Source organism: Bubalus kerabau, chromosome 17 (genome assembly GCF_029407905.1).
Source record: "Bubalus kerabau isolate K-KA32 ecotype Philippines breed swamp buffalo chromosome 17, PCC_UOA_SB_1v2, whole genome shotgun sequence".
In the NCBI taxonomy this organism is placed as follows: Eukaryota; Metazoa; Chordata; class Mammalia; order Artiodactyla; family Bovidae; genus Bubalus; species Bubalus kerabau.
In genome coordinates, this window is record NC_073640.1 from 27,319,255 (window position 1) to 27,333,822 (window position 14,568).

The following is a 14,568-nucleotide window of genomic DNA, read 5'->3' on the forward strand; positions in this document are numbered from 1 at the left end:
CTCATTTGAAAAGACCCTGATGCTGGGAAAGATTGAGGGCAGGAGGAGGGGACGACAGAGGATGAGATGAGACGGTTGGATGGCATCACCGACACAATGGACTTGGGTTTGGGTGGACTCCGCGAGTTGGTGATGGACCGGGAGGCCTGGCGTGCTGCGGTTCATGGGGTCGCAATGAGTTGGACATGACTGAGCGACTGATCTGAACTGAAATCAGCTTCACTTTACTAGTGAACAGCAGAAATTTTATTTGCGAGGAATTTAAGAGTGTTGATTCATTGTCTTTCCATGGGGCCAGGGCCTCTATTATTCCCTAAGCACTGTCTCTTCTTTCACCACTTGGGAAGCTCCCAGGCCCACAGGGAGGCTCTGGGGTAACCTGCTTACGGGGAGGTAAGGAAACAGGACAAGTGGCCGGACGCCCGGTGGCCCGGGTCCCCGCGTTCCACGGATGGGCCCACGCGGCCAGTGCTAGACCGCCCGTCAGCGCTGTCGGGCCTGAGTGACGCTTGACCCCGGCCCAGGGCGGGTGCCCTGAGCGTCCGCGGGCCAGGCCGAGCTAGAGTGTCGGCGGAAGATAATGCTGGGTGCTGGGCCGCAGGGCCTGCGGCCGGGGCCTCCGCCAACTAGGCGGCAGCGCGATCGCTGGGGGCGGGGGACCGAGGCCGCGCCCCCGCGCCCGTCCCGCCCGCACCGTGCTGGGGGCGGCGGCCAGCCCCGAGCCAGCCGAGGCTCTTCCGCGCCGGCAGGGGCAGCAGCGGGAGCGGCGCGGGGCGGAGCGGCCAGAAGCGGCCCGGCCCGGCCCGGCGCGGTGGCGGCGGCGGCGGCGGCAGCGACGCCAGAGCTCGTGGGCGCCGTTCGCGAGGCCGCCGGGATCCGGCCGCAGCGCGGGGAGGCCTGGGGGCTGGAAGCCGCCGCTGCCGCCATGCCGCTGCTCTTTCTCGAGCGCTTCCCCTGGCCCAGCCTCCGCACCTACACGGGCCTCAGCGGCCTGGCCTTGCTCGGCACCATCGTCAGCGCCTACCGCGCTCTCAGTCAGCCTGAGGCCGGGCCCGGGCCCACAGAGGCGGAGCCGGTAACGGCCCCGGTGCAGCCAGATCCGGCCGCGCTCGTCCGGCCGAGCCCCGGGGGACCCCGGGCCCGCGACGTGGCCCAGTACCTGCTCTCGGACAGCCTGTTCGTGTGGGTGAGCGAGGATGCCGGGCCCGCCGAGGAGGAGCGGAGCGGAGCGGGGCGAGGAGTGGGGGCCGCCATGTCATCCATTATCTGTGGGGGGCGTGGCTGGGGCCGGGGTCCCCTCCCCCAGGGACCCCGGAGTGTGAGGCCGGGTGGGGCGGGGCCCCGCCCGCGTACGCGCTTCCGTGAGACCCGTTGAGGGTTGGGGTGTGGCGGTGGGGTCGTGAGGGGGAGCGGGTCCCCGGGGGCGGGTCGTCTTTGAGGGCCTGAGGAAGGGACTTTGGGACGGGGTTGGGGAGGCGCAGGGGGCGGGGCGCAAGGGAACGAGGCTGCTGGCCAGGGACGGGCGGGGGGAGGAGGTGGGGGAGGGAGGTGGGGGAGGGAGGTTGGGGAGGGTTGGGAATCGGGGGGAAAAGTAAAATATGGGTGGCCGAGTTGGGGTTGCTGAGGGACCACCAGGAAGTGAACTGGAAGACCTCAAAGAGCAGTCAGTTACCCGGAGTTGGGAAGGCTTTTTGGACGCGGTCAGGCAGGGAGATGTTAACGCGTTTCACGTGTAAAGAGAGAAGAGACAAAATTTCACATGTTGAGCATAGGAGAATTTTGGGCATCTGGGTGTGTTTGGACGTTGTTTGGAGAGGGGCCGTCTCCCACAGCGTTGCTTTTTTTTTTTTTTTTTTCTTTGTTCTTTATTATGTGATTGTCCTCTTTGAGTGGACCTACAACAAATACAGACTGTGCTTCCTTTCCTGCTGCTTTTACCTGGTGATTCATGAAAGTTTCCTTTGATGTCTGAAGGCAGCCAAAACATCTGGAGTCGAGAGATGTCTCTTCATTTTAACTCAAGGTTTCTCCTGCTAGTGATCCATGTTAAAACAAGGTTTCCGGGTTGTCTGCCAGTGTAAGATAAGCAGCGTTTAGGAGGCATAAATGCTAGTTTCACTTATTAGAACAGATAATTGCAGGCGGGCAGATCAACAGTATTTTGGCTAAAGAACTTGGTTTCCACCTTGGCCTTTGAATGCCTCATAGAAATCCCACAGTGATCAGAAAAAGTTGTTCTGGGACTGAAGTCTGTCCCTAGGGTTTGCTGTGGTGTCTTGAGTCTTGTCTCCTCCTCTAAGTTCCCATTTCGGTTGAGAGTTGGCTGTAAATGACTGGGATTAATATTACAAGTATACGGAATGATATACAGCTCATTTGTTGTAATTAATCCCACTGTGCTTCATCAGGAAGCAGTGGGATTTATGAGTTCTGTGGGTGTAGATTAAGTCTCTTGGTCCTTCTGATGAGATTAGTAGAAGGCAGGGAAGGGTGAGGTTCCCTTCTTGCACTGCTGTGTAAAGCTGAACCTTACAGTAGGGAAGAAGGGAGAAGAGAAGGAACTCAACCCATATCTCTTGTTTAATGTCTGTTAAACCTAGATTTTTAAAAATCTGTTTTTTGCATTTTAATTGGCAGATAAAGTAATGTGAAGAGTGCTTTTGTCAAATGTTGAGATTATAATACAGTCTTTGATTTATATATATATATAATTTAAGTATAAGATACAAGTAAGCCTTTGAGATGGAACTGCTATAGTGTTTAACAACTACTAGTATTGCTTAATCGGAGAAGGCAATGCAACCCACTCCAGTACTCTTGCCTGGAAAATTCCATGGACAGAGGAGCCTGGTGGCCTGCAGTCCATGGGGTCGCTAAGAGTCCTGCAGGACTGAGTGACTTCACATTCACTTTTCACTTTCATGCATTGGAGAAGGAAATGGCAACCCACTCCAGTATTCTTGCCTGGAGAATCCCAGGGACAGAGGAGCCTAGTGGGCTGCCGTCTGTGGGGTCGCACAGAGTCGGACACAACTGAAGCGACTTAGCAGCAGCAGGAGCAGCAGTATTGTTTAATGATTACTCCCCCTCTCCCCGCCCCCCGCCCCAGTCTCTTTGTATAAAACTCATTCCAGTTCCAAGGTTAGCACCTCTTCATAAAACATTACATAAACATAAAACATTAAAGCTTGTTGATTTTCTTTGAAAATTATGATTTTTAAGAAAATTTCCTTTTCTTCCCAGCTTTTTCAACAGAGATCTTGCCTCCAGTGAGTTTATGATTTCTTCCTCTCTGTGGATGATTTTTTTTTCCTTTCTCAGTTGGTCTTGCTGCTGTTCTTCCATCTTTCCTTTGTGGTTTTCACACTTTTATCTTGGCTTTCCTTGGTTCCTCAGACCTTCCTTGTGTGCATTATCAGTTTTCCTCATCACCCATTACTTAAGTTTCTGCTCTAGTAGCGGAATAGGAGTTGCAATCTCAAAAGCCTTCCTCTGAGACCTGCCAGATAGCATAATTAAGTGAATACAGGGTGGAGTCTTTGTTAAAATGGATCCTGTTTGTTTGTTTGTTTGTTTGTTTTTGCCCTGCCCAAGGACACTCATTGAGTTTTTAAAAACCAAGCAAGACAAAAATAATCAGTTGATCTTTCTGCCAGTTTGTAAAATCCTGCTAGCTATTATTTTGCATATTGATCTCTAAAACTTATTTTCATAGGGCACAGTTTAGATGAATATAGCTAGGAATATGTCTTCATTCTAATTAATGTCCTAGTGATTTTCTGCTTGTTAATGGTTGAGAAACTGATCAGGGAGAGGATGGGGTGATTAGGGAGAGGATGGGGTAGGGGGTGAAGGTCAGGTTATGTAAACCTTGCCTGCACTATAAAGGAGTGTGAACATTATTTCATGGGCAGAAGGGTTTCAGTGGGAGCGGAGGGGAGAAGGGGCTGTCATGATGAGACGATTTCTTCAGGGGGGAACCTATAGCAGCAGTGGGGAAGATGGATTTATGTAGAATGGGAAGAGGCTAGGAGATGTAGTGACCAAAGACTCCAACTCTGAGGAGAGCTCTCCCGGTGGCCCTCTGGCATGGATATTGAGAACAGGTTTGAGGGGGAGGTTCTCAGTGTTGTTACTAACAAATACCCAGATTTGTCTTGATTGTTTTTTTCTCTATGTCTTTCTAGAACTTCCATTCCAAACTTTCATTCCAGATTAGGTTTCATTTTGTTATTTATTTCTAGGCTAATTTTACGTTGTTCAGATGTCCCTTCCATGAAAGCATCTCCTGATCCTTTTCCGTCCTCGATTTAATTGTTCAGGTGTCTCTGGCTTTTCAACTTTGCTAATCTTACTCGTTAGTTTCATTACTTTCTCCCGGTTTTTTTGTTTTTTTTTTTTCCTGTTCCGTTCTGGTTTTTTTTTTTTTCTCTTCCACTTTTATTTTTGCTTTTAAAATGGTAAGAGCAGGAAGTGATAAAATAGAGAAATAGAAACATGGAACAAATTTTAAGGTTCTGATGACTTAATTAGATGCAAATAGAATAGCTGAAATAGAAATGTCAAAGGAAAAAGTCATCGAAAATGAAAATGGATAAAAGAGAACTGGTCACTGAGAGCAGAGATTAGCAAACCTTGTTTGCCTATTTGGCCTATTAGCTAATATTGGTTTTTACATTAAAAAAAATTTTTTTTTAAAGGAAGACTATGTGACTGAGAGCATGTGGCCTACAAAGCCTAATATATTTACTGTCTAATAGCCCATTAGAGAAAAAGTTTCTGACTCTTGCCTTAAAGAGCCCATCTTCACATAATTATACAATTTGAGAACTGAAAGTAATTTGCTAGGTTTGAGTGTTGATAAGATGAATATTCCAAAGACAAGAGAAAAATGTTAGCTCCAGAAATGTTTGGGGCAACTTAAGAAAAAGACTAAACTTGTGAATGATAGGACATAAGCCTAGATAAACAACCCAAAAATACAGGAAAAATCTCTATAGTGAGGGGGAGGAGATAGCTGTTTAATTGCTTGTTAGATGTGTGCTATGTGCTTTATATATGTAATCTCATTTATTTCCTCAATGTTGTGAAAAGAGGAACACAATTATCAGTGTAATAAGGAGGGGAATGCATTATTGGCATTTTATACTTGTCACTGGGAGCCTGCAGAAAAGTAACATTCCAGAGTTGTGGTCCGTCTCTTACCCCACGTCCAAGGTAAGAGAAACCCAAGTAAGATGGTAGGTGTTGCGAGAGGGCATCAGAGGGCAGACACACTGAAACCATAATCACAGAAAACTAGTCAATCTGATCACACAGACCACAGCCTTGTCTAACTCAATGAAACTAAGCCATGCCATGTGGGGCCACCCAAGACAGGCGGGTGATGGTGGAGAGGTGTGACAGAATGTGGTCCACTGGAGAAGGGAATGGCAAACCACTTCAGTATTCTTGCCTTGAGAACCCCATGAACAGTATGAAAAGGCAAAATGATAGGATACTGAAAGGGGAACTCCCAGGTCGGTAGGTGCCCAATATTTTATAGGAGATCAGTGGAGAAATAACTCCGGAAAGAATGAAAGGATGGAGCCAAAGCAAAAACAATACCCAGTTGTGGATGTGACTGGTGATAGAAGCAAGGTCCAATGCTGTAAAAAGCAATATTGCATAGGAACCTGGAATGTTAGGTCCATGAATCAAGGCAAATTGGAAGTGGTCAAACAGGAGATGGCAAGAGTGAACGTCGACATTCTAGGAATCAGTGAACTAAAATGGACTGGAATGGGTGAATTTAACTCAGATGGCCATTATATCTACTACTGCGGGCAGGAATCCTTAGAAGAAATGGAGTAGCCATCATGGTCAACAAAAGAGTCCAAAATGCAGTACTTGGAGGCAATCTCAAAAATGACAGAATGATCTCTGTTCGTTTCCAAGGCAAACCATTCAATATCACGGTAATCCAAGACTATGCCCCAACCAGTAACACTGAAGAAGCTGAAGTTGAACGGTTCTATGAAGACCTACAAGACCTTTTAGAACTAACACCCAAAAAAGATGTCCTTTTCATTATAGGGGACTGGAATGCAAAAGTAGGAAGTCAAGAAACACCTGAGTAACAGGCAAATTTGGCCTTGGAATACAGAACGGAGCAGGGCAAAGGCTAATAGAGTTTTGCCAAGAGAACACACCGGTCATAGCAAACACCCTCTTGCAACAACACAAGAGAACACTCTACACATGGACATCACCAGATGGTCAACACTGAAATCAGATTGATTATATTCTTTGCAGCCAAGGATGGAGAAGCTCTATACAGTCAGCAAAAACAAGACCAGGAGCTGACTGTGGCTCAGATCATGAACTCCTTATTGCCAAATTCAGACTTAAAGAAAGTGGGGAAAACCACTAGACCATTCAGGTATGACCTAAATCAAATCCCTTATGATTATACAGTGGAAGTGAGAAATAGATTTAAGGGCCTAGATCTGATAGAGTGCCTGATGAACTATGGACTGAGGTTCGTGACATTGTACAGGAGACAGGGATCAAGACCATCCCCATAGAAAAGAAATGCAAAAAACCAAAATGACTGACTGGGGAGGCCTTACAAATAGCTGTGAAAAGAAGAGAAGTGAAAAGCAAAGGAGAAAAGGAAAGATATAAGCATCTGAATGCAGAGTTCCAAAGAATAGCAAGAAGAGATAAGAAAGCCTTCTTCAGCAATCAATGCAAAGAAATAGAGGAAAACAACAGAATGGGAAAGACTAGAGATCTCTTCAAGAAAATTAGAGATACCTAGGGAACATTTCATGCAAAGATGGGCTTGATAAAGGACAGAAATGGTATGGACCTAACAGAAGCAGAAGATATTAAGAGGTGGCAAGAATACACAGAAGAACTGCACAAAAAAGATCTTCATGACCAAGATAATCACGATGGTGTGATCAGTCACCTAAAGCCAGACATCCTGGAATGTGAAGTCCAGTGGGCCTTAGAAAGCATCACTACAAACAAAGCTAGTGGAGGTGATGGAATTCCAGTGGAGCTATTTCAAATCCTGAAAGATGATGCTGTGAAAGTGCTGCACTCAATATGCCAGCAAATTTGGAAAACTCAACAGTGGCCACAGGACTGGAAAGGTCAGTTTTCATTCCAATGCCAAAGAATGCTCAAACTACCACACAATTGCACTCATCTCACACACTAGTAAAGTAATGCTCAAAATTCTCCAAGCCAGGCTTCAGCAATACGTGAACCATGAACTTCAACATGCTCAAGGTGGATTTAGAAAAGGCAGAGGAACCAGAGATCAAATTGCCAACATCCACTGGATCATCGAAAAAGCAAGAGAGTTCCAGAAAACCATCTATTTCTGCTTTATTGACTATGCCAAAGCCTTTGACTGTGTGGATCACAATAAACTGTGGAAAATTCTGAAAGAGATGGGAATACCAGACCACCTGATCTGCCTCTTGAGAAATCTATATGCAGGTCAGGGAGCAACAGTTAGAACTGGACATGGAACAACAGACTGGTTCCAAATATGAAAAGGAGTACGTCAAGCCTGTATATTGTCACCCTGTTTATTTAACTTCTATGCAGAGTACATCATGAGAAACGCTGGGCTGGAAGAAGCACAAGCTGGAATCAAGATTGCCGGGAGAAATATCAATAATCTCAGATATACAGATGACACCACCCTTATGGCAGAAAGTGAAGAGGAACTCAAAAGCCTCTTGATGAAAGTGAAAGTGGAGAGTGAAAAAGTTGGCTTAAAGCTCAACATTCAGAATACTAAGATCATGGTAACTGGTCCCATCACTTCATGGCAAATAGATGGGGAAACAGTGGAAACAGTGTCAGACTTTATTTTTTTGGGCTCCAAAATCACTGCAGATGGTGATTGCAGCCATGAAATTAAAAGACGCTTAACTCCTTGAAAGGAAAGTTATGACCAACCTAGATAGCATATTGAAAAGCAGAGACATTACTTTGTCAACAAAGGTCGGTCTAGTCAAGGCTATGGTTTTTCCAGTGGTCATGTATGGATGTGAGAGCTGGACTGTGAAGAAAGCTGAGTGCCGAAGAATTGATGCTTTTGAACTGTGGTGTTGGAGAAGACTCTTGAGAGTCCCTTGGACCGCAAGGAGATCCAACCAGTCCATCCTAAAGGAAATCAGTCCTGGGTGTTCACTGGAAGGACTGATGCTAAAGCTGAAACTCCAGTACTTTGGCCACCTCATGTGAAGAGTTGACTCATTGGGAAAGACTCTGATGCTGGGAGGGATTGGGGGCAGGAGGAGAAGGGGACGACAGAGGATGAGATGGCTGCATGGCATCACCGACTCGATGGACATGAGTTTGAGTAAACTCCAGGAGTTGGTGATGGACAGGGAGGCCTGGCGTGCTGGGATTCATGGGGTTGCAAGGAGTCGGACGTGACTGAGCGACTGAACTGAACTGAACTGAGTGTCCTTAAAAGAGGACACTGATAAAAGACGTGTTTGTGTGTGTGTGGTGGGGGTTGGGGGTGGGAGGTAGGTAGTTTTTGGTGTTAAGTAGGAGACTAAATAACATCCATATCCATTGTATCCTTGAAACGGTTCCTGGGGGTTGAATGGCATTTTGTCACAAGGTCATAAATAATGCCCCATTAAGTGAAGTCGCTCAGTCGTGTCCAACTCTTTGCGACCCCATGGACTGTAGCCCACCAGACTCCTGCATCCATGGAGTTTTCTAGGCAAGAGTACTGTAGTGGGTTGCCATTTCCTTCTCCAGAGGATCTTCCCAACCCAGGGATCGAACCTGGGTCTCCCTCATTGCGGGCAGACGGTTTACCGTCTGAGCCACCAGGAATGCACCCATTGGTAGCCAGCATTTTATAGAATCAGAAACACCCGCGGGGTCACACAGTGATAAACATGGCCAGGCTGTCTCTTAGCACCTCTTCTCTTCCTCGCAGACCAGCCTGCCTCATGACTCAGTTTCTGTTTCTTCTAGGTGAACAGTAGAGCCGTTCTGGGAGAAAAGTTTTCTTACGGGGCCTTTAGAGCAAGGGGAATTACATTAAGCTTGATTCAGTAGGGGTTCCTTGGGTCATTACTACCTGGTCTGTTTGGTTAAGACTACTCAAGGACTAGCAAAACTTGTTTTTATTTTGTATAGACAAAAAATAAAGGCATTTGGTGAGATTTTCAAAAAATAATAAGTTTTTTTTTTTTTTAACACTGCTATAGATAGAATCTTTTCTGAAGTATTTTAATATAGTAGAAATACAGTGTGTTATACCAGGTTAACTTGTGACTTAGGCTGCCCAGTTTGGGTTTGTTACTTGTCTGTCTCTCATGGTACAATGAGAAGAGTAATGTGAAACTTCAGAACTGGTCAGGTTAGATTCTAAACTTGAATAGATTTTTTTTTTTTCAATAGATTCTTAACTTAAAAAAGTTAATAAATGATGTATGCTCATGGTACAGAAGGCAAAAGTGCACAAGTGATGTATACAAAGAAAAGTAAATCTCCCTCTCCCTCTTACCTGCCTCCCTCCCCTGAAAGTGGCCCTTACCAGTTTCTTGTAATTAGTGCTGGTGTTAAGTAGAAAATTAAGAAATACCGAGATTGATCAAGTCCTTGACGCAGTTCGCATTAACATATTATACAAATATATATAGTATGTATACAATATGGTATATATGTTGTTGCTTAGTCACTAAGTCATAGCATAGTAAGAAAGTAGCATAGTAATCACATTTCTACACTTTGCTTTTTTACAGACAGCAAGTTATCCTGAAGGTTCTATATAATGCTAGTAAATGTAGAACTGCTGAGTTAGTTTTCCTGGCTTCATTGTATTCCATTGAATGGCTGTTTGTACACTTTATTGAACTGTTCTCCCTAATGGCCATGTAATTGTTTTCCGTTTTTCTGGTGTTATAAACAGTGTTCCGGTGAGCTCCTTAAACTTATTTATGTGTAAGTTTGGATTCTGCCCACAAGGGAAGATTGTAGAAGGAGGTTAGTGCTTTTACTGTGGTCTGTAAGGGTGAAGTTCAGACTAGGCCTGTTGAAAGTGAGTCTCATTTTGATTATTGAAGGTGAGAAGGTTTGTCATGGTTTTATTGGTTTAAATATGGACTGGAGTGCTGTTCCTGTAAGAATATCACTGATGACCTAGTGGGATCTGATTTGCAATTTGCTTTTAATTTCATATGGGAATATAGGTGATGTACAGTGTTGTGTTTCATGTGTACAGCTAAGTGATTGTTATACATGTACATATATCCCTTTTTTCATATTCTGTTCTCATATAGGTTATTACAGAATATTGAGTAGAGTTCCCTGTGCTATGCAGTAGATCCTTGTTGCTAATCTGTTTTATATATAGTGAAAGTGAAAGTCACTCAGTCATGTCCAGCTCTTTGTGAGACTATACAGTCCGTGGAATTCTCCAGGCCAGAATACTGGAGTGGGTAGCCTGTCCCTTCTCCATTGGATCTTTCTGACCCAGGAATTGAACTGGGGTCTCCTGCATTGCAGGCGGATTCTTTACCTCAACTGAGCTATCAGGGAAGCACTTTATATATGGTAGTGTTTATATGTTAATCCAGGGATTTACTTTTAAATGAAGACAGCTTGAATTATGTTTCTTCCTGTATTTTCAATTTTTCAAGGCTCTGTCAGTTTTGAAATTTATATCTGTATTGGAATGACAGTATGTGTGAAATTGACATTTTTTTCTGTAAGTAGAAGAGAATTCTTCAAGAGCCAGGCATACCAGACCACCTGACCTGCCTTCTGAGAAATCTGTATGCAGGTCAAGAAGCAACGTTAGAAGCGGACATGGAAAAACAGACTGGTTCCAAATTGCGAAAGGAGTACATCAAGGCTGCATATTGTCACCCTGCTTGCTTATTTAACTTATATGCAGAGTACATCATGCCAAATGCTGAGCTGGATGAAGCACAAGCTGGAATCAAGATTGCCAGGAGAAATATCAATAACCTCAGATATGCAGAGGACACCACCCATATGGCAGAAAGCAAAGAGGAACTAAGAGCCTCTTGATGAAAGCGAAAGAGGAGAGTGAAAAAGTTGGCTGAAAACTCAACATCCAGAAAACTAAGATCATGGCATCCAGTCCCATCACTTCATGGCAAATAGATGGAGAAACAGTGGAAACAGTGTCAGACTTTATTTTTTGGGGCTCCAAAATCACTGCGGATGGTGACTGCAGCCATGAAATTGAAAGACGCTTACTCCTTGGAAGGAAAGTTATGACCAACCTGCTGCTGCTGCTGCTAAATCACTTCAGTCGTGTCTGACTCTGTGCGACCCCATAGACGGCAGCCCACCAGGCTCCCCCGTCCCTGGGATTCTCCAGGCAAGAACACTGGAGTGGGTTGCCATTTCCTTCTGCAATGCATGAAAGTGAAAAGTGAAAGTGAAGTCACTCAGTCGTGTCCAACTCTTTGCGACCAACCTAGACAGCATATTAAAAAGCAGAGACATTACTTTGCCAACAAAGGTCTGTCTAGTCAAGGCTATGGTTTTTCCAGTGGTCATGTGTGGATGTGAGAGTTGGACTATAAAGAAAGCTGAGTGCTGAAGAATTGATGCTTTTGAACTGTGGTGTTGGAGAAGACTCTTGAGAGTCCCTTGGACTGCAAGGAGATCTAACCAGTCCATCCTAAAGTAGATCAGTCCTGAGTGTTCATTAGAAGGACTGATGTTGAAGCTGAAACTCCAATACTTTGGCCACCTCATGCGAAGAGTTGACTCATTTGAAAAGACCCTGATGCTGGGAAGGATTGAAGGTGAAGGGGATGACAGAGGATGAGATGGTTGGATGGCATCACTGACTTAATGGACATGAGTTTGGGTAAACTCTGGGAGTTGGTGATGGACAGGGAGGCCTGGCGTGCTGCAGTCCATGGGGTCACAAAGAGTCAGACACGACTGAGCAACTGAACTGAACCGAGGTGTTTTAAAAGCCCTTTTTTATGATCTTAAAATCTTTAGTTACTTCCAACCTTGTATAGCTTTCACTTTCATATAAAGTTCACAAAATATTATCTTTTTCTTTTTTATGTAAAATCTCTTCCTAATATCAGTTTACTAGTATCAATCTCTTTTCCCCTTCTTAGCCATGCTAATTTTCAAATCTTCCATTTATATTTAAAATAGAAATGATTATCTACTGTTGATGGAATTATCAGAGACTTTCACCTTTTTTTTTTTTGGTAAATCAGAGTTACAGAGTTTTTATACCTTATTTTTGAACTTAGGAAAACTGAAAAAAAAGTTTTAATTGAGAAGTAATACTTTATTGCTTATTTTATACCCCAGGGTATGTGAGAAAGCTGTTTAGGTTAGAGAAATGGTTGAGTGACCCTAAATTTGATTTCTCCTGTTGTTCTCAGGAGACCAGCTAGCTTGGCCTGTTAGATGTTGACCAAGTTCTGTGTCCTGTAGATCCTAACAGCTCTTTGAGTGCAGGGTCCAAATCAACCTCATTTCTTTTAACCTCCCACATACCTTTAACATGTAGGTGCTAAATATGTTGAATTTATTTCTGCATTTCATATGCCTACCTGCAAAAACAAGAAGACTTTAAAAAAAATTGTGTTGTAATTAGGCTGAGAATGGGTGTTTGGCTGATTTTAAAAATCCAGTTCAGCTGGGGCATATGGCATGAGGGACTGCGGTTGTAGTTTAGTCTTACGGCATTTTTTCCTTAACTGACATGATTGGGGTTCCCACTAACTGATTTAGAGCACAAGGAAGATGAGCCTTTTAAACATCTATTTCATCCCTTAAAATTTAGTATTCCATCCAGTTTGTTGGAATGTTTTGAATAGGGCTGTTCCACAATACTTAAGGAGGTTAGGATGTTTTGGATAGCTAATTTCGGGGTTTTTTCTGGTTATCTGAAGACATTAATTACCGGAACAGTTTCGTTTTTCAGCACTATTTTTGTTTTAGTTCTTTGAAAATACATCCCATACTTCCTTGTCCCATTAGACAGGCAGAATGTAACTAAACATAATTTATTCTTTTGTAATGAATCAGGGCTACCATTCATGATACATACTGCATCAGGGTTACCAAAGGGCTGGGTAATGTCAAGTACAAAGAGGAACCTGAAAAGATCCTGGGGAGTTTCCTTCCTTATATTACCCTCTTCTGTCACCTTCCTTTATTTACTCATTTTTAAAGCATCGTTTGCTTCTTTTAGAAGTAGAGGGACGGATGGCCTGGGAAGAGGAATCTGGCACCTCCACCTTCCTGTACACTTAGTGAAACAAAGATTGAAGTAGTCTTTTCTGTCATTGGTGTTCATTTTCATTTGCTCTAACTAAAAGTCCCCTGTACAGTTCTGCATCAAGGTCCTTTTGGCTTTTTCAGATTCTTTGGTTTTAAAAATCACTGGAGCATCAGTAAGGTGGTGTGCCAGAGTAACTTCTGAGTTGGGGCAGAACACAGTTTGATTTGTAAGCATTAGGTCTGTTGTTTGGGCGTGAGGACTTTCTTCATCACTAAGGAAGTTTCCCACCTGCTGGTGAAGAAGGCCTTGCGCTGCCACTGGCGTCTCATGGTCGCAGTTCTCAGCTCCTCCTGCCACTTTTCTTCCTGCTTTCTTGATTCTGCTCCCCTTGAATGCCCCAGAACCTTTCCTTCAAGGCCAACACCAAGCACAGGTATCTTTTGTCCCATTGCAGTATTTTTGAAAATGTGTATGTTTTTGATTCTCAGTTCTCCATGATCTTGTAGGCTCTTTGTGACCATTCACCCTCTTCTCCCTATTTCCTGTTTTTGAACAGAGCAGCGTAGGAAGTTTGGGTGCTGGACTTTTACTGTTCATGATAACAACATTTTCTGGAAAAGTTTTCTTCTAGACTGTTCAAAACCTTAATGTGAGAATTGATATGCCTTGGAGATACGGTTTTCTAAGGTGTATACAGTTTTACACATACAGTACAGAGTTTACGCTCAATTCAGTTAAGACTGAAGGGGATAATGGCCTTCTGAAGGGTACACATTGGGACAGGGCTCTGTGAGTTAACCACCAAGCTGGTACCTTCCCTCCCCACTCCTCATCCATACCCCCACCACCCATAAAAATGTGCCTCTTCACATGTTACAGATCTTGTACTGGTAGAAAACTGGAAAGGTTCAGTTATTAGAAATGTTGGCTGAATTCCCAATAGAAAATTTTTAGAGCTGCATTTATTTTGCAACAAGAGGAAATAAACTTCCTTTCTTTGGTTTGTGTACAGGTTCTAGTAAATACTGCTTGCTGCATCTTGATGTTGGTGGCTAAGCTAATCCAGTGTATCGTGTTTGGCCCTCTTCGAGTGAGCGAAAGGCAGGTAAGTCCACACAGCAAGGATGCATTCTTGTGACTAGATTAAAAAAACAAAAACTTTCTTGGGTATAATTTCAAACTTAAAGAAAATTTGCACAAATAGTATGAAGAACTCCCATATAGATTTTATCCAGATTCAGAGTTATTAACATTTTGCCCCATCTGCTCTAACATTCACCTTTTATCTATATATAAATATC

The 14,568-nt window shown here is 44.1% G+C and overlaps 1 protein-coding gene across 2 annotated transcripts in view; it reads left to right on the forward strand.

Moving 5' to 3' along the window:
- Positions 1-594: 594 nt before the first annotated feature.
- AMFR (autocrine motility factor receptor) overlaps positions 595-14,568 on the forward strand; it is a 45,658-nt gene continuing 31,684 nt past the window's right edge. The window contains exons 1-2 of one of the 2 annotated variants that reach the window (XM_055551271.1): positions 595-1,186; positions 14,280-14,372. In XM_055551271.1, the coding sequence (XP_055407246.1) occupies positions 926-1,186; positions 14,280-14,372 (354 nt within the window). In that variant the 5' untranslated portion in view covers positions 595-925. The remainder of the gene's footprint in view (positions 1,187-14,279; positions 14,373-14,568) is intronic. The other variant, XM_055551270.1, reaches the window with a different exon arrangement.